This window comes from Pteropus medius, unplaced genomic scaffold (genome assembly GCF_902729225.1).
Source record: "Pteropus medius unplaced genomic scaffold, Ma_sr-lr_union100, whole genome shotgun sequence".
NCBI lineage: Eukaryota > Metazoa > Chordata > Mammalia > Chiroptera > Pteropodidae > Pteropus > Pteropus medius.
Window position 1 is genome coordinate 3,213,711 of NW_024349799.1, and position 27,018 is coordinate 3,240,728.

The 27,018-nt window shown below is 38.5% G+C and overlaps 1 protein-coding gene across 1 annotated transcript; it reads left to right on the forward strand.

Annotated features, from left to right (window-relative positions):
* Positions 1-3,627: 3,627 nt before the first annotated feature.
* On the forward strand, positions 3,628-26,321 carry DGKE (diacylglycerol kinase epsilon). The gene is made up of 12 exons (XM_039885710.1): positions 3,628-3,824; positions 4,326-4,802; positions 10,554-10,713; positions 12,250-12,369; positions 15,002-15,145; positions 15,410-15,567; positions 15,930-15,981; positions 17,034-17,147; positions 18,157-18,228; positions 20,198-20,325; positions 20,548-20,659; positions 21,045-26,321. Exons 2-12 carry the CDS (start codon positions 4,348-4,350, stop codon positions 21,222-21,224), a joined length of 1,695 nt encoding a protein of 564 aa, XP_039741644.1. The 5' UTR covers positions 3,628-3,824; positions 4,326-4,347; the 3' UTR covers positions 21,225-26,321.
* Positions 26,322-27,018: the final 697 nt, after the last annotated feature.

Consider the following 27,018-nt stretch of genomic DNA (forward strand, 5'->3'; position numbering starts at 1 on the left):
AGCAAGAGAGTTTTTTTTTTAAAAAAAGGAAAATATTTTAAAAAGAGAGGACATTTGGCCAAATGTCCTCTGTTTTTAAATGAAAACTATGCCCACACAAAAACCTGCATACAAATGTCTACAGTTGTTTTATTCATGATTGCCAAAACCTGGAAGCAACCAAGATGTCCTTCAGTAGGTGATGGATAAACAGACAATCTAGACAATGGAATTTTATTTAGCACTTAATTTAGCACTTATCAAGCCATGAAAAGACGTGGAGGAAATGTAAATGCATAATGGCAAGTGAAAGAAGCCAATCTGAGAAGTGTACATACTGTATGATTCCAACTATATGACACTCTGGAAAAGACAAACCTAAACCTAGGGAGATAGTAAAAAGATCAGTGGTCAGCAGGGGTTAAAAGGGAGGGAGGGATGAATAGGCAGAGCATGGAGGATTTTTAGGGCAATGAAATTACTCGGTATGATACTACAATGGTGGATACAAATCATTATACATTTGTCCAGATCCACAGAATGCACAACACCAAGCACGAACCCTAAGGTAAACTATGGACTTTGAATAACAGTGTGTCAGTGTAGTTTCATCAGTTGTAACAAATGTACCTCTGGTGCCCCAAGATGACAGTGGGGAGGCTGTGCACGTGTGAGGACCAGGGGAATAAGGGAACTTTCTTCTTTCTACTCCATTTTGCTGTGAACCTGAAATTGCTCCCCAAAAATCATCTTTTAAGAAAAGAGAGAAAGAAAGGACAGTCTAGGAGGTCCAACATCTAAATAACAGAAGTTTCAAAAAAGAGAACACAGAAAATAGAGAGGAGGAAGTCAACAAAGTAACTGTAGAACCAAAGGACATGAGGTGCTATGCTGAAGGGCCCGGCAAACCTGGCAAAATAGATGAAAATAGACTCACATCCAGGCATGTCTTTGTGTGAACTTTCAGAACACTGGAAAAGAGAGAGGATTCTACAAGCTTCCAGAAAGCAAAAACCAGTCCCATCCAAGGGATCAGGAATAAGAATAACCTCAGACATCTCTGCAGCAACGTTAAAAGTGAGCAGGAAAGGAGTGGCATGTTCAGCGCCCTGAAGGATACCTCTTCCCTACCTAGAATTCTATACCTAGATAAGCAATCAGGTGTGCGGGGCAGAATACAGACATTTATAAACATGCAGGGACTCAAAATTACGCCTCCCGTGTACCCAAGCTCTGAAAGTTTCTGACAGATGTGCTCCACAGAACCAAGAGAATTCACCAAGAAAGGGGAAGCCACAGGACCCAGAAAACAGAAAATGCAAACAGAAGGGCAGTGAATGGAAACCCCAGAATGACCACTGTGCTCCGACAGGCAGGGCAGGTGGCTTGGACTGGCACAAGATGCCATCGGCACCACGCGGTGCAGACACACTGAGGGCAGACTGCCTGGGTGAGCTTGGGACAGATGACTTGTATTCTGTTTATCTCTACAACCAGGAGCTCATAAGGTCCCACTCCCCTGGGTCAGCAGAAGATACTCATTTCTCCCTGTCAACCTTTTTCTAAGAACCTGAGGGAGGTCTTAATGAGCTGAGGAGGGAAAATAGAAAGCAGCTTCTGCCCCAGCCATATTTTTGCCTGATGTTCAAACTACAGCCCTGCCCACTTGTCTCGCTGTGATTAGCAGTCTCCCCAAGACTGAGTGCAATGATTTCCCCAGGAAGCTGGATCCAGACTCTGTCCCAGATGCCACTCAGCTCACCTCCTCCAGGGAGCCTTCCTATATTAGTGGCTTTACTGCTATTTCTTGACAGGGCCAGGTTTGGGCTTCTTTTTCTAAACAAGACTATATTGTTTAGGGATACTTTCAGGGTGGTGAAACTATAAAGAAAAGCAAGGGAATGAAGAACACAAAAACTAGGACAGTAGTTTCCTCACGGGACGAGAGGGGTAGCCATCAGGTGGGCATAGGAGAGGTTCCCAACGTTCTTTTTGTTTTAATAACTTATTTATTAAAAACACAAACTTTTTGCTCTCACCCAAATATTATGATATTCTGAGTGGCAATGTGATTAAATGTGCTCCATTATTTTTTAAAATCTTAACACTTTGTGATTCAGCAATTCAGAAGACTAATTCTGAGTCTGTTTTTTCTCAATAGTTGGTCTCATGGTTTTGATAACTAAAACGGCGCTTCGGAAAAATACGTGAATCCAAATGGAGAACGGGCATCACTAAATCATGTGCTCCCTTTCCAGTTCCATCTACCAACTACACAGAGGTTTCTGTTCAAGTCCAGCCAGCAGAGGCCAATCTTCCTGGTGGCTGTCAGCATTCTTGCTCACTGATCGGAAAGAGTTGTCATTTTATGTTCTCAACTATTAGAATCAAAACCCACAGAAATTATGTATTTTGGAAGACTCTAAGTCTGGTTTTCCAAAACTCATCAACTTGTACCTTTAAAACTGGGGCCTTTTAGGGTGATTTGATACTGCTTTTCAGATAACTGAAAAGTTCAGGTAACTTGATGGGGCCTTGGTGGCTCACGAATAAGCTTCCAGATGAGGAACCTGAGGCCCAGAGAGGTGAACTGACAAACACAGGAGGACAGAGGTGTGTGAGGACCCGGATCTGATCCTCTGCCTCACCATGCCATCGAATGCTTTCCATTTCACCATGCCCCTCAGTCTTCAAAATCCAGATTGCTTACTTTAGAATCGCTACTCAAAATGTGGCTGGGTAACTAGCAGTATCAACATCACTTGACCACTTACTAGAAATGCAGACTCTCAGGCCTCTTCCCCAAGAACGGAAATCAGAATCTGCATTTTAACGTAGCAAGTTTCTTAGAGAAATAACAAAACAAGAGAAAGTCTCTCTTTGATGGCTTAATTTAAATTTAAGTTAACTTGGATGACCAAGTTAAAACAAAGTGATCTCAGTCCCAACACTGGCTTTGTAACATCAAGCATGTTTCTCGACTGCTCTGTGCCTTGGTTTTCTTCATCTGTAAGTGGCAATGATAAACTCAGCATGGTACCTAGAAAGTGCAGACATGGAAGCTGGCTGCACTATAAACAAGGCTAATAAATGCTTCTTGTTAGCCATGTCTCAACAGGCCCAACACTCTGTGTTTGGCACACAGTAAGCCCTCAGCTGGTATGAGTTTAATAAATAACTAGCATGAAAGCAGGTGACATATATCAATTTTTGCCTCATATTGTCCCATTCTATTGGTATAGAACACTCTCAAAACTGCCAGTTTTCTCCCTTCCATCATTCAAAGCTGTGCCAGCTCCCGCCTCCATCACACAGTAAGGAGGGGAGGCTGAAGGCCATTGACGATCTTAGCTCATACTGTAAATCATGCATCCTAGAACTTCCTCTGGTTGCAAACTTACAGAGATCAACCATCCATCCTCTCCAACGCCCCCACCTTCTTGTTAATCCGCCCACCGTTATCCCTAAGCCACACCCACAAGGTCCCGCCCCTTCCATCCATCCCCGCCCTCTCCCCAAGGCCCGCCCCCTCAGGCCTGTAGGCCTTCGCATCCCGCCTCACACCTCGGCCCCTGCCTCCTGTAGTGCTGCAGGTCTTGTCCCCTGCCTCCAGTCGCCCCCTCTCCCTTGCCTCCACACGCTCCCCCTCCCCGCCTCCAGTCGCCCCCTCCCCGCCCGTGGCCCCCTCGCTCCCTCCCCACTCCGAGTGCGTTCGGCTTCCCCGCCTCTTCACTGGCCTCGGCGCCCCGGGCAGACCCGGAATCGAGCTCCCGCACGCAAAGGCGCCGGGGCGGGAGGGCGGCCCGAGGCCTGGTACCGCGAACAGCGCCTCTGCCTCCCGCGAGGTAGGGCCCCGGGGTGGGCGGGGCGGAGGCCGAGGTTGCCGACGCCCCGCGGAGGGGCGGGAGGGGTTTGCCGGGCGCCGCGCCGGGCCCGAGCGGCGGGACGCGCCTGTGGGAGGCGCGGAGGGCGGTGCGGGGCCGGAGCTAACGGTTGCGGGCGCCGCGCGGCCCACGCGCGCCATCGCGCCGGGCTTCCCGGGCAGTAAATGTTTACTGCGCCCGACCCCATGCCCGGCGAGGCGACGAGGCGGCGGCCGGGGCCGTTGGAAGAGGGCGGGGACCGAGCGTGACCGCGCTGCGCGTCGCCCCTTCGGCGCGACAGGTCCGCGGGGCCTGGAGAACGGGAGGCGCAAGAGTCGGGCCGCGGAGAAGGGCCGTGCGCGTGCTTCTCCCAAAGAGGGCGGGCCCGCCCGAGCAGACGGCGCTCTCCGCATCCCGAGAGCAGGAAGGAGGGCAGGACGGGCACGGCAAGCCCGCGGTGGACCCCGCCTGTGTCTCTCCTAGCTCGGAATCGTCCTTGGAGAAGATGGAAGGCGGGGAGCGGCCGGAGCCCCACGAGGGCTTCTTTGCGGACGGGCACCTGGTCCTGTGGACACTGTGCTCGGTGCTGCTGCCCGTGTTCATCACCTTCTGGTGCAGCCTTCAGCGGTCGCGCCGGCAGCTGCACCGCAGGGACATCTTCCGCAAGAGCAAGCACGGGTGGCGCGACACGGACCTGTTCAGCCATCCCACCTACTGCTGCGTGTGCGCGCAGCACATCCTGCAAGGCGCCTTCTGCGACTGCTGCGGGCTGCGCGTAGACGAGGGCTGCCTCAAGAAGGCCGACAAGCGCTTCCAGTGCAAGGAGATAATGCTCAAGAATGACGGCAGGGCCCTGGACGCCATGCCCCACCACTGGATCCGGGGCAATGTCCCCCTGTGCAGCTACTGTGTGGTTTGCAAGCAGCAGTGCGGCAGTCAGCCCAAGCTCTGCGATTACAGGTATGGTGCTTATTGTCTCACGATGCGTGGTAAGAGTAGGGACTTCATGGCGTGGGCGTAGATGCCAGTTTTGATCTCCGCAAATGGCCTTAACCGCCCACTTGTAGGAAACAAGCTAATAAACAGCCTTGGTTAAGTGTACAAGCAGGGCAGCTTTGCAGTAGTTATATGCCGAGGTGGTGCCATCTGGCCTCACTCCTCGGCCAACCTGCCCTTTTGTCTGCCATTTTTGTAGGCTCTTAACTTTCATCCATAAGTCTCTAAGTGCTGCATATTTCATGGCCACTGTATGTTATAGTTTAGCTTTTGTTACTATTGATTATCTCCATTTTATGCAAGGAAAGATGAACTATGGACAAATTAACTTTTCCCTAGAGTCGCAAAACTGATTCATCCTCAAGTGTTGTATTACAGATGTACAAGGAAAACAAGTGTCATTACAAAGCAGCACCTTTAATAATGACATGTAACACTTAAAGGGATACTCCTTGTGTCAGCAGTCTTTTAGGACATGTAGCATCTTAGACAAGTGACTTGGATTAAGTCAAGACTATTTTAATGGCTTTTAAATACACACTGGACAAAACATTTGTTCTTAAATCATGTCTGTAATAGGTGAAGTCCTTTGCTGGTGCTAGAGATTGGTCATAAAAGGGGATCCTGCTTTGCAGATTATTCTAACTCGTTTTATAGTTGAGAGAATTTTACTCAGTAGTAAAATAGAACAGGCATCAAGGAATTCTAACCCCCTGGACAGGGCTTGGAATACCATTAATATCTAGCCTTGTCTCAGCCATAAATCTGGACATCTTCATTCTGATGGGTTTTATTTCTGACAAGTAGAAAGGCTCCTAAACATGTTTAAGAAGTGAAAAACTGGCACTAACTAGCAAGTTATTTTTTTATCTAAAAAAATTTTTTTTAATTAGCACGATCACTGTTAGGTCAACATCTACCTTTAAATCATTTTAAATAGTTTTACACATCAAATTTAGATTTAAGAAAACTTTTCCAAAAATATATTTTAAAAAACTACAGAGTTCTGCGATCATTTTATTTGATCTCTTTCAAATTTAAATGTTGTTCTTTTGGCATAAGTGAGAGCAAGCTTACCAATGTCTTTAAATTTCAGAATTCTCTCTGTAGGTAAGATTAGTCTTCAAGAGTTTGGGATTAGTTAGAAAGAAGACATGAATTTGAGTATTGCTTTATTTTCTTTCTTTGTATCTTTATCTATCTGCAGAATTAGATAAAAATGGCTTCCATAAATATCATAGCTGCATTTCACATACTCCTTAACAAATAATCATAGTGCTCTGATCCTCCACCCAAATGATCTTCCCAGAAATTCATGTCTGATGGGGCCCCTGCTCCCCTTAAAACCCTTCAGTTGCTCCTATCACATAGACTGATGGTCTTTCAGTGTAAACTCCAAGAGCTTACTTAGCACGGTACACAAGGTCCTACATGCCCTCTGTACCCTGCCTGTGCTTCTAGTCTTTCCTACCACCACCTGCATTAAACTTTGTTTACCAGCAATGTCAGGCTCACTGTGGTTTCCTTAAAATATCAGGCTTTTTCTTACTGTCCTTTTTCTCAAGGCTTTCCTCTATCTTAAGTATCCTCCTGACTAGCTTCTGAGCATCCTTAAAGACTCATCTCCTTCCTGCCCTTTCCTTCAGGAACCCTTTGCCTGATCTAGTCATCCCCGCCCCCAAATTTTCCCTTCATGATGATGACATAATATCCTGTTTCTAGGAGGTTCTCAAAATAAGTTCCCCAAACCAGCAACATCAGCATCACTTGGAAACTTGTTAGAAATGCAAATTCTAGGGTTGCCAGATTTAGCAAACCAAATAAAATAAAAATAAATTTTTGCTATATTTGAGACATACTTATACCAAAAGATTATCTGTTATCTGAAAATCGTATTTATCCGCTCATCTCCTGTGTTTCCTGGCAACCCTACCTTCACCCCAGACCCACTGAATCAGACTTGAGCTGGAGACCAGCAACCTTAGCTTTAACGGGCCCTGCAAGTAATACTAAAGTTGGAGAACCACTGCTATATTTATGTATCTTTTTAAACATGAGCCTCTGTCCTTAATTTCGTTTCCTCCTCCTTTGAGCACAGTGATTGATAGTGATGATAGATCTCCTTTTCTTTATTAGCTTGTTTTTTTTTTACTGGTTCCTGAGCAGTCTGTTCCAAGATGCTAGAACCCCTCACCCATGGTAGAAATTATATAATTTAGGAAGTGTTTATTATTCCCAGAAGGGAAGAACACAGTGTCCTGAAGTGGTACATATTCTGCAATGTTCTGATTTATTTTGCCCAACAGTTTTATTCAGAATTAGTCAGCTATGATCTTCCGTAGGAATGAAATGTTTTAGAAAGAGAAACAAGATAAATATCTATTTAGAACTTTTAAACATATCGGACTGTCTCTGGATTTTATCAAGTACTGTAGGGTTGCGGGGAGAGGGGTCTCCTATTCTTAGAAAGTCCAGAGATTTTTAAATGAACTGTGAAGCTGTTCAATAAGTTAGCATTTCAAAAGGCGGTAATGGCAGGTGATACCCAATTTGAAGGCCTATGGCTCAGTTAAACTCTGCAGATAAAGTGACAAAGTTTCTTGAATTTATACTCAGTCATTATGTAGTTTTCACATGTCAGGCATCAGTATTGTGCCAGGCACTGTGATGGATTCTACTTTTCCCGTAGATTTTTTTCTTTTTTGTATTTTCCTTCCTCTTCTCCCAAGCACTACAAAATATTCCCATACCTACTGCTTTACCACTCTTTCCTTATATTTCCTTTTTTTCCCTCCCCTCTCTGCTAACGAAAATAGAAAATTAGGTGATGTTTTTAAGTATTCATTATATTTATTAAATAAGCCTTTGTTCCCTATAATGGTCTGTCTCATTAAGAAACTATAAGATGCCTTTTTATTTATAAGGCCTGTGTTCATTACATCCCACTCCATCCTCTACCCCTCCCACCCTCACACATACGCACTGTGGTTAATGAAACAAAGCTCTGGCTCTTAGTAATTAATTACATTGGCAGCTTTGGTCTCGGCTTTGATCTTAAATTTTAGATTTCTGTGTTCAATTGGTATATGTTTATTCATTTCATTAGTTATGTGAAACAATGAAAGATAGCAAATCAACTTCTAGAGCAGAAGTAGGCAAACTTTTTCTGTAAAAAGTTAAAACTAAGTATTTTAGGCTTTGCAGACCATATGTCTGTCATAATTACTTAACTGTACCATTTGTCACAGTACAAAAACCAGCTGTAGACAATACATAAATGAATGGGCATAGCTGTATTCCAATAAAACTTTGTTCAGAAAATCGGGCAGCAGATGTATGTGTAGTTTGCTGAACCCTGTTCTAGTGTGAATTTCATAAACAACCATCTTAACTTCTCATGTAATTCTGCTGCTTCCTCCAGCATACTAAAGAAGAGAGCTATTATGAACAGGTAACTTTAGAGAAAATAATAAGCAGTGTTGCCAGCAGTGTCTTTTTCCCTTTTGTGAAACTTTTTTTTATATACAAGAGTGGCACTTAAGGTAATGTTCTATGTCTTGATAAGGGTTTGAGTGAAATATGCTCATTTGTCAAAACTCGGCAAATGAACATATTCCTACATTTCATTGTATGTAAATTTTATATCAAAAGAAAAAAATCTTATAAACAAATAACAAATCTAGGTAATGATATGCTTGCTTGCCAAGGTATTTGGAAATATTCTAATGTCTGCAGTTTCCTTGAAATGCACCAAAAACAAGATGGATTAAACATACCTGTGTTCACTGCAAAAAAAAATTTTAATGAAAAACATTTTTAAAAAGCAAGGAGACTATCTTTGTTTGGGGGAAACACTAGCTGAAGTATTGAAAGGTGAGATGTCATAATGCCTGCAATTTACTTTCAAATGATCAAGCAAAATACGAGTTTATATTGAAAGATAGAAAGCAAATGAGTAAATAAATTATGATATATACATATGATGTAACAATACATATTCTTTACAAACCACGTTTTTTAAAAATATTTAATGGTATATGGCAAGATTCATGATACAGCATGGAAAGAAAAGTACCATCCAGATATATATATGCCATATCCCTAACCTGAAAAACAAACATTTATGCACTGTAAAACTGAATAAGTATATCAAAAGTTAAAAGCAACTATCTCTGGATGAGTGTTATTTTATGTCTTTCTGTATTTTCTAAATTCTCAAGCATAAGCTGATACTATCTAATTTAAAATACAATTTAAAAATTTATACAGGTAGTTCATGAATATATTCTGATTTTTAGAAACGTAAGCAATTTACAAAACAATATAGAGTAAAAAGCAAATATTCACATCCCTCAGTCCCATTTTTCTTCTCAAAGGAAACTGCATGAAATAATTCAGTGGGCATCCTTTTAGAATATTTTCAATAATAACATTTTTTTTTCATACTATTTTAAAGTTAATAGTAGAGCAGTGGGCAGAGGTACCATACTTCAGCTGCATAAGCAATCTATTATAGTTTGAAAGCAAATACCAACAAAGGTTATTGTGCAAGTTATTTTGCAGTTTTTCCTTCAATGGATTATGCAGGTAACTCTTCTTTCAGCGGTAAATAGGACTCATGAATAAATAGCAGTAATTACTTGATGAATCTGAACATCCAACTAGAAGAAACAACCTTAAAATAGAAGGCCAAGAGAGTTGATCTTGGGGTGAAAGAGTTCTTATCCCCTTTTTTTTTAATCATTCATTTAATTATGAACATTATTTTTGGACAGCCTGCTTTTGTCTACACAGTCTGTGAGAGGATTAAATACTTAGCAGATTAATTATAGAAACCTAGGACCTTTACTAGCATTGTTTATTCCCTGCTGGCTTCACTCATGGGTCCAAACATAGAGGCAGATCTGAATGTACATGTTTTCTGTCTATATGTCAAATGCAGACATATAGATTAGTTTTGTATTAATGGCCAACAGGAAATTGGCTTACTATATTTACTAGTGTTCACAGATGGTTATATAAGTGAAGATATTTGTGCTTCAAGGACCCAGGCCAGAGGGGCATTTAAGCAGTAAGCACTTTAGGCCTCACGGACCTAATTCCACCAAAGCACAAATGAATGATACACAGAATCATTGTTCTGGATCAGCTTTTGTTTATGTGGATTATATCTATTGGTATTTACCATGTTATAAATTAAAACAACTTGTTTAAATGTTCATTTGTAAAAGATTGATAATGGTGACATAGTGTATTTTTATCAAAATGAAATAAATGAAAATTTAGTGAGAAGAGTGACATCGCTTTACATTTTGGATACATTTCTTTGGCTTAGAAGTCAGCTAGATTCTCCTCTCTGCTTCTCCGTTCAGTGTATTCATGTAGCACCTGTCATACAGCTCCCGGAAAACTCCGCTGTACAATTTTGAGAGAATGAGGGTGAAATAACATCTTAGTAGTATTATTAAAATGATTTTAGCCTCACAGATGCCCTAGACCACACTTTAAGAAACACTGCTATATTAAACTGCCAAGTACGTTTCAGGTTATTGCTCTATTTTCACTATGCAGATGCAACTATAAATCTTTTATTTGCCAGATTTTATGCTCAGTCATGATGAAATTGCTGTTTTAATTAGCAGACAAAAATGATTGGTCTGCACATCAATAAGATTATGGTTTTAAACGATTGTCTTTGTTCCTTTCTTCCTTCAGGTGCGTTTGGTGTCAGAAAACAGTACATGATGAGTGCATGAAAAATAGCTTAAAGAATGAAAAGTGTGATTTTGGAGAATTCAAAAGCCTCATCATTCCGCCAAGTTATTTAACTTCTATTAATCAGATGCGTAAAGACAAAAAAACAGATTATGCAGTGGTAATCAGAGTTTATTCTTCCTATGTAATTCATTTCCAGAAAGTTGTTTGAGTTTGTGTGTGAGAGTTGCAACTGCATGGATGTGTGTGTGTCGAGTGGAATCATTATGGTAAATCATAAAACCCTACCCAGTTCCTAGAGATGTGCCACAAATCTTGAGCTCTTCCATGTCTGAAGGGAAATTGGAAATGTTATCTTAGTGGTTTCTAAATCACTGCCTGCATCTGAATCACTTGGGGACCTTTTTTAAAAATACAGATTCCTGAATCCACCACCATTACCACATTCGATTTCGTAGGTCTAGGGTAGGTCTCGAAACCCATGTTTTTTAAGGTCTTTGGATGATTCTGAGGAACAGCCAGGTTTGGTGTTCATGATTGTTGTCAATGAGAAGGAAAGACAGATTTTCCTTACATGTGTTCTAGAAGAATCTTTTCATTTGGAACTTTACATAGGGTGCCTGGAGATACCTTTACATTGCACATCCAATGCTCCCACATAATGTTAAACATTAAAGCTGTTAATAACTTTGCAGCATGTTTGTATATGAAAATTGATGTAAATGTATCTCTCAGTCTTTATGTAACTCTTAAGGAATCACTATAAAAACTTGCATTTATTTCCTACTTGAATATGCCAAAGAGTTGGACTGTTTTATTTTAAAATTAAATTGTGCTTTTTCCAAGTTAGGATTTTATATTTTAAATGTCATCTTTGTTGATATCCTTGCAAAAGGAAGAGGCATTTTAAAACATTATGTTTAATGTTGTTGTGATACATATTTTTTAAATGTACAACCCCTTATGTGTCCAAATTCAATCTGAGATCACAAGAGATGACGATCACTAAGAAAAATGAGACACAAGTGAAGGGAAGGGGAAAGAAATTGTTTGGTTAGAAAAACAACTTCATTTGACTTTGGGCTTCGTACAAATCTGGATTCTTGCATCTATTTCTCAGTACCCCCGTTTAAAATTTAAAAAACGAAAAAGAAAAAAAACTTCCAAACAAAAATACATTAGAATACCTCCAGAAAAGGACAGTCAAGGTGAAAGATCAGAGAAACTCAGTGTCCATTCTATGAACAATTGAAAGAACTTAAAATATATTGCATAGGAGAAAAGTTATATAGAACAAATGACATTTCTGGTTGTTTCAGGAAGCAAACTTAGAACAAACAATAAAAGTTATTGAAAGACAGGTTTTTAACTTAAGTGAAAACTTTCTAATAATTTGATTTAGCAGTGGAATAGGCTGCCTTGTTAGTGAATTCCTTCTCATACCGGTATCCAAGCATATGCTAAAAGACTTAACTAGAATAATATAGAAGAGAATTATACGTTAAGTGGAAGTTAAATTAGTTCATCTCTAAGTCCCTTTTCATTCTTAGAATTCTTTGATTTTCATATTGTATTGATTGTACTGTGATAGTGGCGTTTTTCTCAGCAAATTACAGCACTGTTATCAAGAAATGAAAACTTTACTGCTCACCATTTTTGAGATATTTAACCCTTTTGCTTACCTTAATTTTTTTAGCTAGCCTCTGAGCTTGGAAAGCAGTGGACTCCATTAATAATCCTGGCCAACTCCCGTAGTGGAACTAACATGGGCGAAGGACTGTTGGGAGAATTTAGAATCCTCCTAAATCCAGTCCAGGTAACTAAAGAAACTTCATGTCTGAATTAATCTTTTCATTTTTAACTTTTCGCTTTCCCTAAATTATAATGGTTGTTACTGCTTTAAACCAGTAATCAATAATTATAAGAAAGAAGAAGAATTATAAAAGTATCAAGCGATTCGGGGATAGAAAATGGTACAACCACATTAAAAAACAGTTCAGCAGTTTCTTAAAAAGCTAAATATATATTTAATCACACCACCTAGCAATCCTATTTTTAGGATTCGACCCAAGGAAAATATGTCCCACAAAGACTTATGCAAATGTTCATAGCAACATCTTTCATAATAGCCAAAAAGCAGAAATAATCCAACTGTCCATCAGTCGGTGAGTGGATAAAACAAGATGTGGCATACCCATGCGGTGGAATGTTTTTCAGTGACAGAACAAACCACTGATAGATATACACTAAAATGAATGAACCTCTAAAACATGCTAAGTGAAAGAAATCAGATGCAAGGGGCCCTTATGGTAGGATTCAGTTTATGTGACCTGCGAGAAAAGGCAAACTATGGAAACAGAATCTCTTAGTGGCTGCCTGAGGCTAGGGCTGGAAATTGGAAGTGACTGCACTGTGCACATTGAGGGATCTTATTGGAGCTAAACTGGACTATAGTGGCAGTTCCACAACGCAATAAACTTACTAAAAATTATTTGTTTACTTAAAATGAGTGAATTTCATTATATGTAAATTGTACCTCAGTTAAAAAAATAAGATAGTGGGGACGGGGCAGGTAGACAGGGTAAAAGAGATCAAATATGTGGTGACAGAAAGAGATCTAACTATGGGTGGTGAATGCACAAATACGTATATGCCTTACTGTTAAAATGTACAGCTGAACTTACTGGATTTTGTTAACCAGTGTCACCATAAAAATTAGATTTTTTTTTAATTTTTTAAAAATAAAGATCGTGCCACTAACATTGAGGTTATATGCTAGTAGCTTCTACATTGAAAAACTAAACCCCCATTGTGCAACAATCAAAAATGCAATAACTTTTTTCCTTCCAATTTGTACTTTTCCCTTTTAGTGCTACATAACTTAAGGAAATTATAAAAATAATAAAAAAGGAAAGAGAAAGTCACCTGCAATTTCCCTACCCAAACACATCAGTTTTCATTTGTTTGTGTTCTTTCCGTAAATTCTCTGTGCATCTACATATTAACATTACTATAACAATAATCTAGATACAGATTTGCATTGTTTTCTTTACCTAAAGGTATAAATATTTTTCTATGTTGCAACATAGTCCTCATAATTATATATGTAATGACTTAGATAATTAATCTAATGGATGTATAATGTTATTTATCTGGTCTGCCGTTGGAGGTTAGTTTGTCTCTAAGGTTGTACATTTGTAAATAACGCCACAATGAAAACCTTTCTACATGGTATTTTCATCTTTTGGAAAGTTTTCATAGATCATTTACAGAATTATCAATATTGAGGATCCTTGTATCTTTGTCATTTTATGCATGTTGCAAAATTGTTTTCTAGAAATGTATACTAAGTTATACTAGTAATGGATTTTTTAAATCCAGTTTAAAATATGAAGCACTAGTTAATGTTAAACATCACATTCTGGTTTCATGTGAACAGGCAGGAAGGAGTGTCAAATATAAAAGATTGAATTTGTATGTCCGCATTTAATTATTAGAGAAATCATAGACAAGTTATTTAACCTTCCTGTGCCTTGATTTCCTGGTCAATAGAATGAGGCTTGCTCATTTTTATAGGGTCAGACAGAGTTGGAATGAGCCAAAATGAATATTAAGAGTCTAGTGTAATTCCACTTCTGGGTTTTTATCCTAAGAAATCCAGAGCACTAATTTGAAAAAACATGCACCCCTCTGTTCATTGCAGCATTATTTACAATAGCCAAGATATGGAAACAGCCTAAGGGTCCATCAATAGATGAATGGATAAGGAACATACACATACACACACACACACACACACACACACAAATGATAGTCATAAAAAAAAATCTTGCCTCTTGCAACAATGTGGATGGATCTAGGAGTATTATGCTAAGTGAAATAAGTCAGACAAAAAAAGACAAATACCATATAATTCCACTTAATGTGTGGAATCTAAAAAACAAAGGAACAAACCAAACATGCTTATAGATACAGAAAACAAATTGATGGTCCCCAGATGGGAGGGGGGATGGAGGGATGGGTGAAAAAGGTGAAAGGGATTAAATACAAATCACCGGTTATAAAAATGGTCACAGGGATGTAAAGTACCGCATAGGGAATATAGTCAATAATACTGTAATAACTATCTATGCACGGTGTCAGATGGGTACTAGATTTATCGAGGAGATCACTTCATAAGGTTTGTAAATGTCTAATCACTGTGCTGTACACCTGAGACTCATATAATACTGTATGTCAACTATAATTGGAAAATAATTTTTTTTTTAAGTTTTAAAAGATGTAAAGGAAAAGAAAGAGTCAGGCATAGAGCATCGCATATTGTTAAAGATGAATGCATTGTAGCCAGTCTTGTTATTTAATCATATCTGTACTCATCTAGAGACAAATCATCTTCAGAAGTGGAGGACAGTGCTGGATAAAAATTTTTTCTTTTCTTTCATTTCTAGGTTTTTGATGTAACTAAAACTCCTCCTTTCAAAGCCCTGCAACTTTGTACTCTTCTTCCTTATTACTCAGCTCGAGTACTTGTTTGCGGCGGGGATGGGACTGTGGGCTGGGTCCTGGATGCAGTTGATGAAATGAAGATTAAGGTATTGACCTTTAAGACCAACTTGCCTTTTACAGAAGCACTTCCAAGATAATTATACAATATTTTTGATTATATTTTTATTCAGATGTATATAAGAAAACCACCAATTTTAAATATTGTAGTTAAGCAGTTAGCATAACCTTTAGGAAAACAACATACAGTTATTATATTTGTATCTTTATTGCTTTGGTCTTTAAGTTTTACCACATATTATCCTCCAAATAGTCTAAAGAGAAAAATCTAAACTCTATCTTTCATATTCTAGGGACAAGAAAAATACATTCCACAGGTTGCAGTCCTGCCTCTGGGAACAGGCAATGATCTCTCCAATACACTGGGTTGGGGTACAGGTTATGCAGGAGAAATCCCAGTCGCACAGGTCTTAAGAAATGTGATGGAAGCAGATGGAATTAAACTGGACAGGTAAGTCACACTTCCCCCAAAAGTAGATTTCTTGAGCTCTGAGAGTATTATTTGATTTATAAACAAAGTCTTGTGTAAGTTATAAAGTTAAATGTAATTTAAAAGTAAAAAATTGTCTTAGTTGTACTTATACATAGATGCTGGTATTTTATTTTGCTGTATATTTTGTCATATAAGGACTGAAGTCATAAGCTGATTACTTATCTCAAAATTTGCATACTCAGATGTGCTTATTTTTTTTAATGCTGTATTAATAGAGGGACCTCATATCCTAGGCATCCAGAGTTGATTGGTAATAATTATCGTTAATTAGCAGTTAATCTAGAAATAATTATAATTTTTTTTTAATTTCTGTCTTTTAGATGGAAAGTTCAAGTAACAAATAAAGGATACTACAACTTGAGAAAACCCAAGGTATGTTTTTAGGGCTTCAGTTGTGAGTAGTTTCAATGAACATGATGGAGTCCCTCCACGGTACAGGATGCGTCACTGTGGTGGGACGCACAGACCTGGCACTTCTCTCAAGGGACCTGGTTATGGAGCGGAAAACAACCCCATGTGCTCTGCTCCCGAGCTGGACTGTAACTGTGGGAGAGAGCCCCGTGCAGGGCGCTGAGTTCTGCCCTGGTAGATCAGGCATAAAAGACTTCAGGGTCCTTAAAAGGTAAATATAATTTAGGTCAACAGAGATAAGAGCAAGACTTTCTAGGCAGAGAAAGTAGAGACTAGATGGTACAAATCATGGTTAACAAATAATACAGAAAAAGCAGATCTGTATTTTTAAAAAGATGCTCTGGAGACAGTGTGAAAATAGCTTAGAAACCCGCGCAAGAGCAAAAGGAGGGGAATGGTAGGATGAGGACAATTCCAAGACATTTTAAAGGTAGAATTGATCAAGATTTGGCAGCCAGTTGGCATTAGGGGAAGAGAAAACATACACATTATTACCAGATTTCTAGTTTTGATGAATGGAGAGCACATTAAGATAAGAAAAATGGAGTTTCAGGTTTGAATAGGAAGAAAATGAGATTTGGGGTATATTAACCTCGAGGCTTGAACAAGTAGTTGGAAATTCTGGGTTTATTGCTCAGGAACAGAACAGAGCTGGAGATGTAGACTGAAGAATCTGGCCTGGATTGGGAAGTCAGATAAACTAAGCAGGTACCAGTAGTCTGAGTTGAGACTGATAGAAGCAAATGTAATGGGAACACAGGAGTGGGAAGCCTGAGTGCAAAAGCAGAGCCATTCTGGATGATGAGATCTGAGGTGCAGCATCTTAAACAGAAATGGAAAAGGAAATTCATATCTATAGTTATCAGCCTGAAGCATAAAATAGCTCTGTGTGAAGAGTAAATGCAGAAAGTGTTAAATTTTCATAAAGAACATAAAGACTGAGATATACATAACATACCACACAGGCTCAGACTGACACATAATCTGTTGCTCATTCTTACCCTTTTCCACAGGAATTCACAATGAACAACTATTTTTCTGTTGGACCTGATGCTCTCATGGCTCTCAATTTTCATGCTCACCGTGAGAAGGCACCATCTCTGTTTTCTAGCAGAATTCTTAATAAGGTGTGTTGGATAAAATAACATTTCCTGCTTATCACCAAAGGTACAGTGAAAATCAGTGATTCGGTTCTATCTAGCATCCTTTCAAGTAGATTCAGATAGAACTAACTTATGGAAACACTGACCTGCTCTGTTTTGTCTAAGACTATCAAATTAGATCCTTAAACGTATTTTATTAAAGTACTTTCTTTATGACACATTTTTTTAAACATAAAGTTGGATGTTGTATAGCATATTTTGCTTAGAGGGCAACTAAACGGAAAATATTTTACTTAAATGGCAACTAAAATTGGAAAGAAATTTTAGGCAGGATAGATTTTTGGTGAAATCGTTAATGGAAAAATAGATTCCATTGGCTTGAAAAAAACCAAAAGGTAGATAAGGTAAGCAAAGAAAGAGTTTTTTTCACTGGCTTTTAACCAAGATTATCACTCTGGTTTCTAGTAGAGTTGATTCCTTTGGTGGAAGTTTTGTCTTAGAATTTTTTTTTAATGACTGTTGGTGATTGAGAAATAGAATATGAGAAATAAATGCAAAACAATTTTGTTCCTGGTTCTGTTTTACAAATATGTTAAGTTTACAGATGGTTCCCTTTTAATACAGATAGTAAGGCCATAAGTATTGCTCTTTATACAGTTGGTAATTAACAGCATTCTCAGTGCTCCCACCAACCTTTTAATATTCAAAAGTGATTATAAAATGTTTACTAGATTTATCTATATTACTTAAGTAATCTGAAGTTCTAGAAAAAGGTAGAATTTTCTAATTTTAATATAGCTTTTTTGATAAACGGAGAGAAAATACCATCTAGACACAAACCACCCCTATCCCATAGTGTCCCTAAAGAAGAGGCTAACTAAACTCTAAAATAACGGGGTCCCTTCTCCCCATGGAGTATCTGATCCACTCTAAGGAAACATGGCTTAGCATCCATGGCAGGGAATGTTGGTACAGTCTTTTTCTTCCTCGTGGGGCTTGTTTTAATATCATATTTTCTGTTCATTTTTCATAGGCTGTTTACTTATTCTATGGAACCAAAGATTGTTTAGTGCAAGAATGTAAAGATTTAAATAAAAAAGTTGAGGTAAGCTTTTAAAGTTTAGGTAGTCTCTGGATTATGAACATTTTTTTAAAACAAAAATGCTGAATTTTCTATTAACATATTTTCCTAACATATATGGAGTATTTATTGTGTTGTCAGGCACTTTACTAAGTGCTTTATATACATTATCCCACTAGATTCTCACCCAGCCCTATAAGGCAGGAACTATCATACTCCCATTTGTTCAGAAGAGAAAACTATTTGGAATTAAGTAATTTGCACACATACCCATGTAATCAGGATTTGAACCCAGGTTTATATAATTCTAAAGTCTGTTTAGCTCTTATGCTAAACAGCTTCCATTCATACATGGCGACTGATGTGAAGTTCCCTAACACAGAGTGCCTGACTCATCATGGACTCTCAGAGGAAGTTTAAACCTGAAGTTCAATCATATTATGGCGGTGATATAGCTCTCTTACATACTAAGGCAAAATAAAAATGTCTGAGCAGAAAAAATAGAAACTTAATGACTGTTTATTGCTGCAGTATCGCTGACATCATGATATGGCAGTCTTGTATATATTCCTCGCTTGCTTCCAAAAAGAATCTATAATGGTTAATAGCAATGAGAAAGACATTAATACAGAGAAATGTAGAACTAGTAAGATAAGGAAAAAGAGAAGAGTAGAACTAGTAAGATAAGGAAAAAGAGAAGAGTAGAACTAGTAAGATAAGGAAAAAGAGAAGAGTCAAACAAACAGGTTTCTCTCTTAATGTCTGGAATCTGAAAATTAAGTAAGAGATAGCTAAGTGAAGGAGGTGAAAATTGGTCTAGGCTAAGAACAGCATGTTCAAAGGCCTGAAGGCAAGAAGAGAGCATGGCATATTCGAGTGACTTCAAGCTGGAGCATAGTTTGCAGGAGGGTAAGTGGCAAGAGCTGAAGCTGGAGAGATGGATAGAGGCCAGTCACAGAGGGGTTCCTAGTGGCATGTAAAGAAACTGGATTTCATCGTGAGCACTGAGTCATGCCATTGAAGGGCTGTGATTGGGGGATGACATATTTGCATTTTGTAAGTGTCAGTCTAGCTGCCATGTGAGAGATGACTAAGAGGAAACTAACACTAGAGCCAGACCAGTTTAGGAACATTAAGAGATGGCATGCTGGACTGAGATACTATCAAGAATGAGGGAGAGTAGTTGATACTTAGAAATGTCATCAGTCGTTTGTGTTTAGTGATTAATTGGCTGTGGAGGGTAAAGGCGAAGAAGGCAAAGAGAACTCCCAGGTTTCTGGCTTAGGCAACTGGAGGGGATGGTGCTGCTCCTCTCCGAGAAGTAAATTGGTAGAGGGGTTGCAGAGAAGATGCTTCATTCAGTTTTGTACATAGGAGTTTTAGGTGCCACAGTCAGTTGGAAGTGTTTTATGGGCAGTTGGATATACACATCTGGCCCAGTTCATTTCCATGGGCCAGCAAAATAGAGCTGTCAGCACAGAGGTGGCAGTTAACAGTACAGAAGTGGCTGAGACTTTCCTCCAGAATCTGTAGCATGAGAAGAGAAAGGAGCCCAGTACATAGCTACGGTGATGGCGACAGTGGAGCTCTCAGTGGGGACCAAGGGGAACATCCAGAAAAGTAGTCTGACTCCCAAAAAGCAAAGGAAGAGAGTATCTCAGGAAAAGAGATGAGGGGTTAGCGGTGTCAGATGCTGCTGAAACAGCAAGCTAGGTAAAGCCCTTAAAAAAAAAAAAAAAAAAAAAGCAGGATTTAACAAAAAAGACCTTATTTTTAACTTTGGTTAAAAAAAATTCCTTTGTTATAATTTGTTTATCATAAGAAACATTGAACAGGTGGGAAAGGCCAGGTTATCTTGCCTGTGGGGTAGGAAGTAGTCTTCTCTTTCACGTGCATCTCACCTCAGACCTATATGGAAAAGGAAGTGAATCTAAGTGGGTAGGTCTGGAAATCGTGTGCCCTGTAGTAACTAACTACTTGGATTTCTTTAAAGCTAGAACTGGATGGTGAGCGAGTAGAACTGCCTGATTTGGAAGGTATTATCGTTCTGAACATTGGGTCATGGGGCGGCGGCTGCAGACTCTGGGAAGGGATGGGAGACGAGACCTACCCTCTAGCCAGGTATGTACATTTGTAGTCTGTTTTTTTATGTCACTGTTTTCTTTAAAGCAGTCTGTCGTTCTTTATAGACTTTCAGCTTCTTAAAATTTTTCCCTCAGATTTTTTTGTATACTTCATTAATATAAATATTTAATAAGTTGATGGTCCACCTACGTTAAAAAATAATTGTCCTGATTTTATTTTATTGCATTGTATAATCCATATTTCTTTTTCCAATTTTAGGCATGACGATGGTTTACTGGAAGTCGTTGGAGTCTATGGGTCTTTCCACTGTGCTCAGATTCAAGTGAAACTGGCAAATCCTTTTCGAATAGGACAGGCACATACAGTGCGGGTAGGTGAAATATTGCTGTAACAGGCTAATTTGTCCCAGTTTATTTCTAAGCCATTGATATGTAGAAGAAAATATATACATTGTAGCTTTCCTTAAACTGGTTTACAGCCCATGCTGTTGCTCACCCTCCACCAGGGGCTTGAGTGGGATGGGGAAGAAACAGAAAAGAAGGTCCTCGATCCAACTGAAGAAATAACATGTTCAGTGGGAAAGAATCCTTTAAACAGTCAATGAATAAGGATATATCCAGATTAATTTTCTAAAAATAAAATGCTAAGATATGTCTCTAAGAATGTTGAAAGGACTATGGATGATGTTTTACTAAGAAAGACCTTTCTGAACTTTTCTGAGACTTGACTCTTAATTATTTGTTCCCTAATGCCAGCTGATTTTGAAGTGCTCGATGATGCCAATGCAGGTAGATGGGGAGCCCTGGGCCCAAGGGCCCTGTACTGTCACCATAACTCACAAGACGCATGCACTGATGTTATATTTCTCTGGAGAACAAACAGATGATGACATCTCTAGTACTTCGGATCAAGAGGACATAAAGGAAACTGAGTAGCTGGATGAGGAAATGAAAACTTACGATAGAATCCTCACAAACAGTTGGATGCATAGTCATCCAAAAATAGAAATCCTCTGTCAACTATTTAGTCTTAATTTTACCAGTAGTATAATGAGTATACATTCCTGTAAATAGCATTACAAAAACAGCTAGACTTCCAGTTGTTTACAAATGCCTGTTCTTTTTCAGCAAAACATTTTAATCATTTAGTACTCATTTTAAAAAGTCACAGAAGGTTACATGAATGCAAAGTGTATTCTGATGGCTTTATGATTGAGAATGAGGCTCACTCTGAAGGTGTGCTCTCATTCCTTATTCTTGAACCACACATTTGATGGACACATGATACATCCAGCAAGATGTGGGTGGACCATCATTTCTATCTTAATTTTTAATGTGGTAATACCATAACATTTTAAAAATTAACTTCTTTTGAAAGGAGGTGGTTGGTTTCAAACCAGTGTGAGTAATACTGGGCCCCCTCCTGCAGCGTGCATTTTAAGATTTCCTACAGTCCAGCACCTGAAAATGAGGTACATTTTCAGGTGGATCCGTATTTATTTTCAGGAATCCCCCTAAAAGGAGAAATGATACTTTAAAATGTTATTATAATTTTTATTTGAGGTGCATTTTCAGACCCCCAGATGTTGGTTAACCCTGGTAATGACCTTGTTGAGCTGAAATTGAACATCTTGTTTATAACCCAGTGTTGCCAAAAGAGAACCACATAGGAACTGGTAAAAATTAACATTTAGAGCACTTTGGATTGAAAGTTACGGGTTCCGAGCCAGACAGTACAGCAACTTCTCTTTTGATTAAAAACAATGTCAGCAATTAAAAAAAAAATGTACTAGAGAAAATTTACTAGTCATGCTAATTGCTTATAAATAGTTCAATAATGATTGATAAGTTTTAAAAATTCAGTGATCTCGTAGTAGTTTGAAGTATAGTAGTCTTTTATAGCCAAAGTACTTAACAGAATTTCCCCTTGGGAAAGTGAATCCTCTGCTAAAATGTTTGTATCATATTTATTTTAAAATGAGAGAGATTTTTTTTTATTTATTTTCTTCATTGTGGTAATTTTGTGTTTAGTGTTTACTCTATATGGCTTTATTCAGTACGTTAAATTGATCACATAAGTTTTAGTCACAATCAGATAGAAATGCAGCTTATTGACTAAGTAATTAAAACCCATAATTTAATTCTCCTGATAGTCTCATTCTTCAGAAATATTCCTCAGTTAAAAAAAAAAAAAGTGGTGTGAAAGCACTGGCAAACTGTTTTTGAATAACTGAAAGTTTTTGTTTCATTGCTTTAGTTGACCCTCAATTGCCAAAAACTCACTGAAGGGTTAGGTTAGCCTCTTGGTTACCCATTAGAGGGCGCTCTTCTCTTGTTAACCACCGTTCTCCCTAAGGTCCTGCAGCTAAGCAGACCCATCTGGCCTCCAGCCCAGCGTTTTTCTGACAAACGGCCTATTCGTGTGCTTTGGCGGTCTTTCGTGACATTAATCTCTGAAAGATGAGACTGTATCCCCTAAAACACCATTAGCTCTTTTTAAGGATTTATTATAAATCTGTCATGCATGAATTGCCATAAACTTAAATTTCAGTCACCTTCAGGCCCAGGAACAACTTAGTGCTGTCTGTAGTAGTCAGTACATAATATAAAATACTTTTATTTTGCTTAAATTAACCTATGGATCTCAACAGGAGATGCTAAATTCTAGTACTGAAGGACTTTGTGAGCAGATCTGTTTCACCTTTCTCATACACCTTTTACAGTAGGTAACCCATTGTGGTGAGAGTTTTGTGGATTCTCATTTATGGGCCGATCATGTTTTGAGTATAATGAGTTTTATTCTTTAATTCATGGTCAAAATTGTTACAGATATCACATGTTACAAATATATTGTTAAATTCACTTTGCTTTAGACTATATTTTATCTATAATCCATACTTCTAATTGTAAAATCAAAGTACATTGCTAATTTGGGATATCAGAATTAAAATAATAAAAGTAAAGACATAGGGTTTTTTTAATTGTTAAAACTTTAACCATAATGTTACATTGGATTTAGAACAGGTTTATATACAACACCCTCATTTATTTAAACAAATTGGTTTTTCAGTTTTCATAATCTACTGAGGTTTTTTTCCTGACTGACCCTTCATGAAGTTTTTGTTGCCTTATTCACTCATTCAGACTTAATTTTTTTTTAGGAAAGTTATTTCAGAATACCATGTTATAAAACATATTATTTTAGCAAAATTCACTTTTTAGGCACATTTACTCAGCATTTCAAATAAACATAAAGGCATGTGTCTTGTTTTAAATAATTACAATTTACAAGACTCATGTTTGCAAGTTATATATTAGGGTAGCAATTGTTTACGTTACCAGGGATCCTACCCTTTACAAAAGATAATTTGCCACAAGATTTTCCTTTCCATTTGACATGGTCTTGATTTCTTTAAAATAATACTTCTGTATTCTCAGGAAGAAATCTATGAAGTAAAGCATATCTCCATGTCTGTCTTGATTTCTCTCATCTTTTACTGTGCTTATACATTACTAACTCCTGGTACACTTAGTGGCTTAAATACTGAAAACCTGGCAGCTCTGTGGATTCCTTACGTAAGTAGGTGGTGATAATTTTCAATGTTTTGTTACATTTAATAGAAATCAGACTGACTTGTATTTTAAAATATAGGTTGTCTTATAGTAAGATTACATGATCTTAAGTGTGTTTTAGGTTTTTCTGCAACAATTAGCTGTGAACCTTTAATTATAAGCTAATGTTTATAAAAATTTTATAGTCAAAATTATTTATTTTTATTTTTTTAAGGTGTGTCAAACACATGTAGTATTTGCTTTTTGAAATACGTATGCCTAGAGTTGTAAAATATACTGTGTCTCCAAAATCGTAAAGTCCTTTTTGCACTGTAAAAATGACTACTACCAGCATGTCAAAAAAAAGATAGTTTGCATTTGTAATATAAAGTAAAATTGTATTTAATGTACACTATGGAATTTTAAATTTGCACTAACTAGAAAACTTTAAAGGTTATATTAATTTACAGATTCATGTGGATCCGAATACGTAACTTGTACTCGTTCAGCCGAAAAGGTTATAGTTTCCTTAGAATGGATGATAGTTTTATGTGGTTTTCCCTCAAAATGATAGTATTAAAGTAAAAACCAGCACTTTGTATTCACATTTTTTAAAATTCTACCTAACTTGGAACAATGGAACATAGGTAGATTTATTTTTTTTAATCTAGACATTTAAAAAGCAAAAATAGTGTTGTTACTCTATCCCAATCTGAATGAAGGTGTGTTCTCAACCAGACAGAAGTTAGTTTTGGTTTTACTTTTAAAAAGTATATCCCTGCCTTTCTCAAATTTATCCTTTAAGAACTATCTCCTGTTTCTCAAAGTATGCTCTGCAGGCTGTCTGCAGCATCACGATTACCTGGGAGCTGGGCTAACAGTGTGGATGCCTAAGCCCAGCAGCCCTTGACTTCGTGCACCAGTGTCACGAGAGATGGGATATGGGCATCTCTGGTTTTATTCACAAGCAGCTCAGGCGCTTCTGATATACACTGACATTTTAAAGCTACTGGCCTGCCTCGTGTTCACCTGGGACTTTTGCGAGATGGATACCATGCAGGAAAACTGAATTAATTGGATGTTCTTAAAATTATTTTTTCTTCACTACACTGACTGCCCTCTTCCCCCGCAAATCTTCATTTTAAAAGGAATTTTATGAAACACTTGCTAATGTCCTATACAAATCGAAATATTTATCTAAACTCTATTACATAAAAATTCATGCTTCAGGTTCTTATGGGGAACCATACGTTTTGGAGTATGATCCATGGGGTCTTGGAGGACAAGCAGTGCTTCAGGGGCCAGCGCAGTGGCCGCCCCTGGGGCTCCTGCCCTCTCACCTCAGTCAGTGCCACCACCGCTGGGGTGCTGCTGAAGATAAGATTGCAGTAGATAAAATAATTCCTCTTTTCAAAAAAATACTCCACTATTTTTTTTAAGAGTTTGGAGGCCACTACTCTAATGACTTGTCACCTGGTTAATTTTCTACGCATTTTCACATATTCAGAAACCTCAAGTTTTTGGTAAAAATGTATTGGAGGTCTCAGTTGCTGCTAGGAATATGGCCACTTCGCTATTTCACAAGTTTTAAAGGCATTTTGTTGTATAGTAAAGCACTGGCTTAGCCTCGTTCCTCGTAATTTTAATATAGAAATGGATCATAGTTATGTAAATACACACATAGACACACACAGGTTTATTCCCCATAGCCCTGACTATAGTCAAGTGCTTGTGGCTTGCAGGTCTCAAAAATGGACATTCCGAAGTTCTGGAGAAAAAAAAAAAAACACCCTGCGATAAGATGTTGAAGTGTATTGCTGACCTTAGTCCTAAGACACTTCCTCAGTCTGCAAGGACACCCTGGGCTACCTCGCCGTTGAAGGACAGTGTCAAAGCAGAATGCACTTAACAGAAGACAAGCTGTAATCTAGGTGTGGTGCTTTTGGATGATAGGGAAAAGGGCTGGAAAGTTAGGTTGCTTCCCTTGTTCTAGCATTATCCAGGCAAGAGGCCGTCCCAGTCAAATGAGACTTGGCTGTCTGTGAGAGGATTCTAGGAGTGCAGAAGGCCTTGTGTAGTAGATGACAGTGGTTCATAAGAGCTTGTTTTCATTACTGCTATTTGGGCTCTGCCAGCAGTATTTCTCTTTAATGTGTTCTGCTAAAATAAGTCCTGTAGGTAAATTGGCACTTTGATCGTCATTCTGTTTTATACACGTTTAGAGCAACCTGGGTCCTTGGCCCTGCTCACTCTTACAGGTGAACTGACAATCAGATCGCTGTACCAACAGTGTTGAGGAGGAGGCTTCTGCCAGCTCCACGGAAGCAGCCAGCTGGCCTCTTGTTCTTTCTCTCCTTCTGGCCACTGTACTACGTACCTACCATTTAATTACTCCGTGTTCATTGCTTTTGTCGTGTTGGGTCTGTATTGTGGTCATTGCCTACAGACAGAAATGTGAATTAAAGCGTTTGATTTGTTGAAGATGTTTGCTTGTTTTTAATAAAAGTACAGCACTTAAAAAGCATGATCCTGTGTTGTTTTTGGACACAACGATGAGAGAATAAGTGGCTAAAACTGAGAACGTTTACAGAAGATTCGTTTCACAGAAGTTTGTCCTTGGCCTACCCCAGGACAAACATTTAGCAAGTTCTGGGTCAGATACTTTTTGACAATATAAAATTTATTTTGTATGGCTTTTGTAGCCTAGGGGCACAGAGTGTACACACACTTGAATAACATTTAGGAGAAACAAACATTTCCATGCTAATAGAGTGGCCCATGGCAAAGTAGAGCAGTAAGTAGACTGAAATAAATGAGGTGAGTTCATCTCATTTCAGTCACTAAAGTGGAAAGAGTATAGAATGTATTTGAAAGATCTAGGTTAAAAACCAACCTCTGCCACTGTTTAACATTGGGCAAACTACTTATTCTGCCTGAGCCTCAATTTTCTTTGTAACAGTGGGAGTTAGTGCCCACCTAGAGGTGCAAATTCAAATGCTTAGAAGAACAAGGCAGGTGACCAAGACAAGAGTGGGGAGTGAACAGAACTAATCTTTTTAGAAAAGGTAAAAACGTAGACTTTCGATAATAAACCTAATTTTAAAATATTGGTTGGCCACGTATCACCTGTAGCCTCAGGGTTATGTGATGATTATAGTGGAGAGGGGAAAGTGAAGGC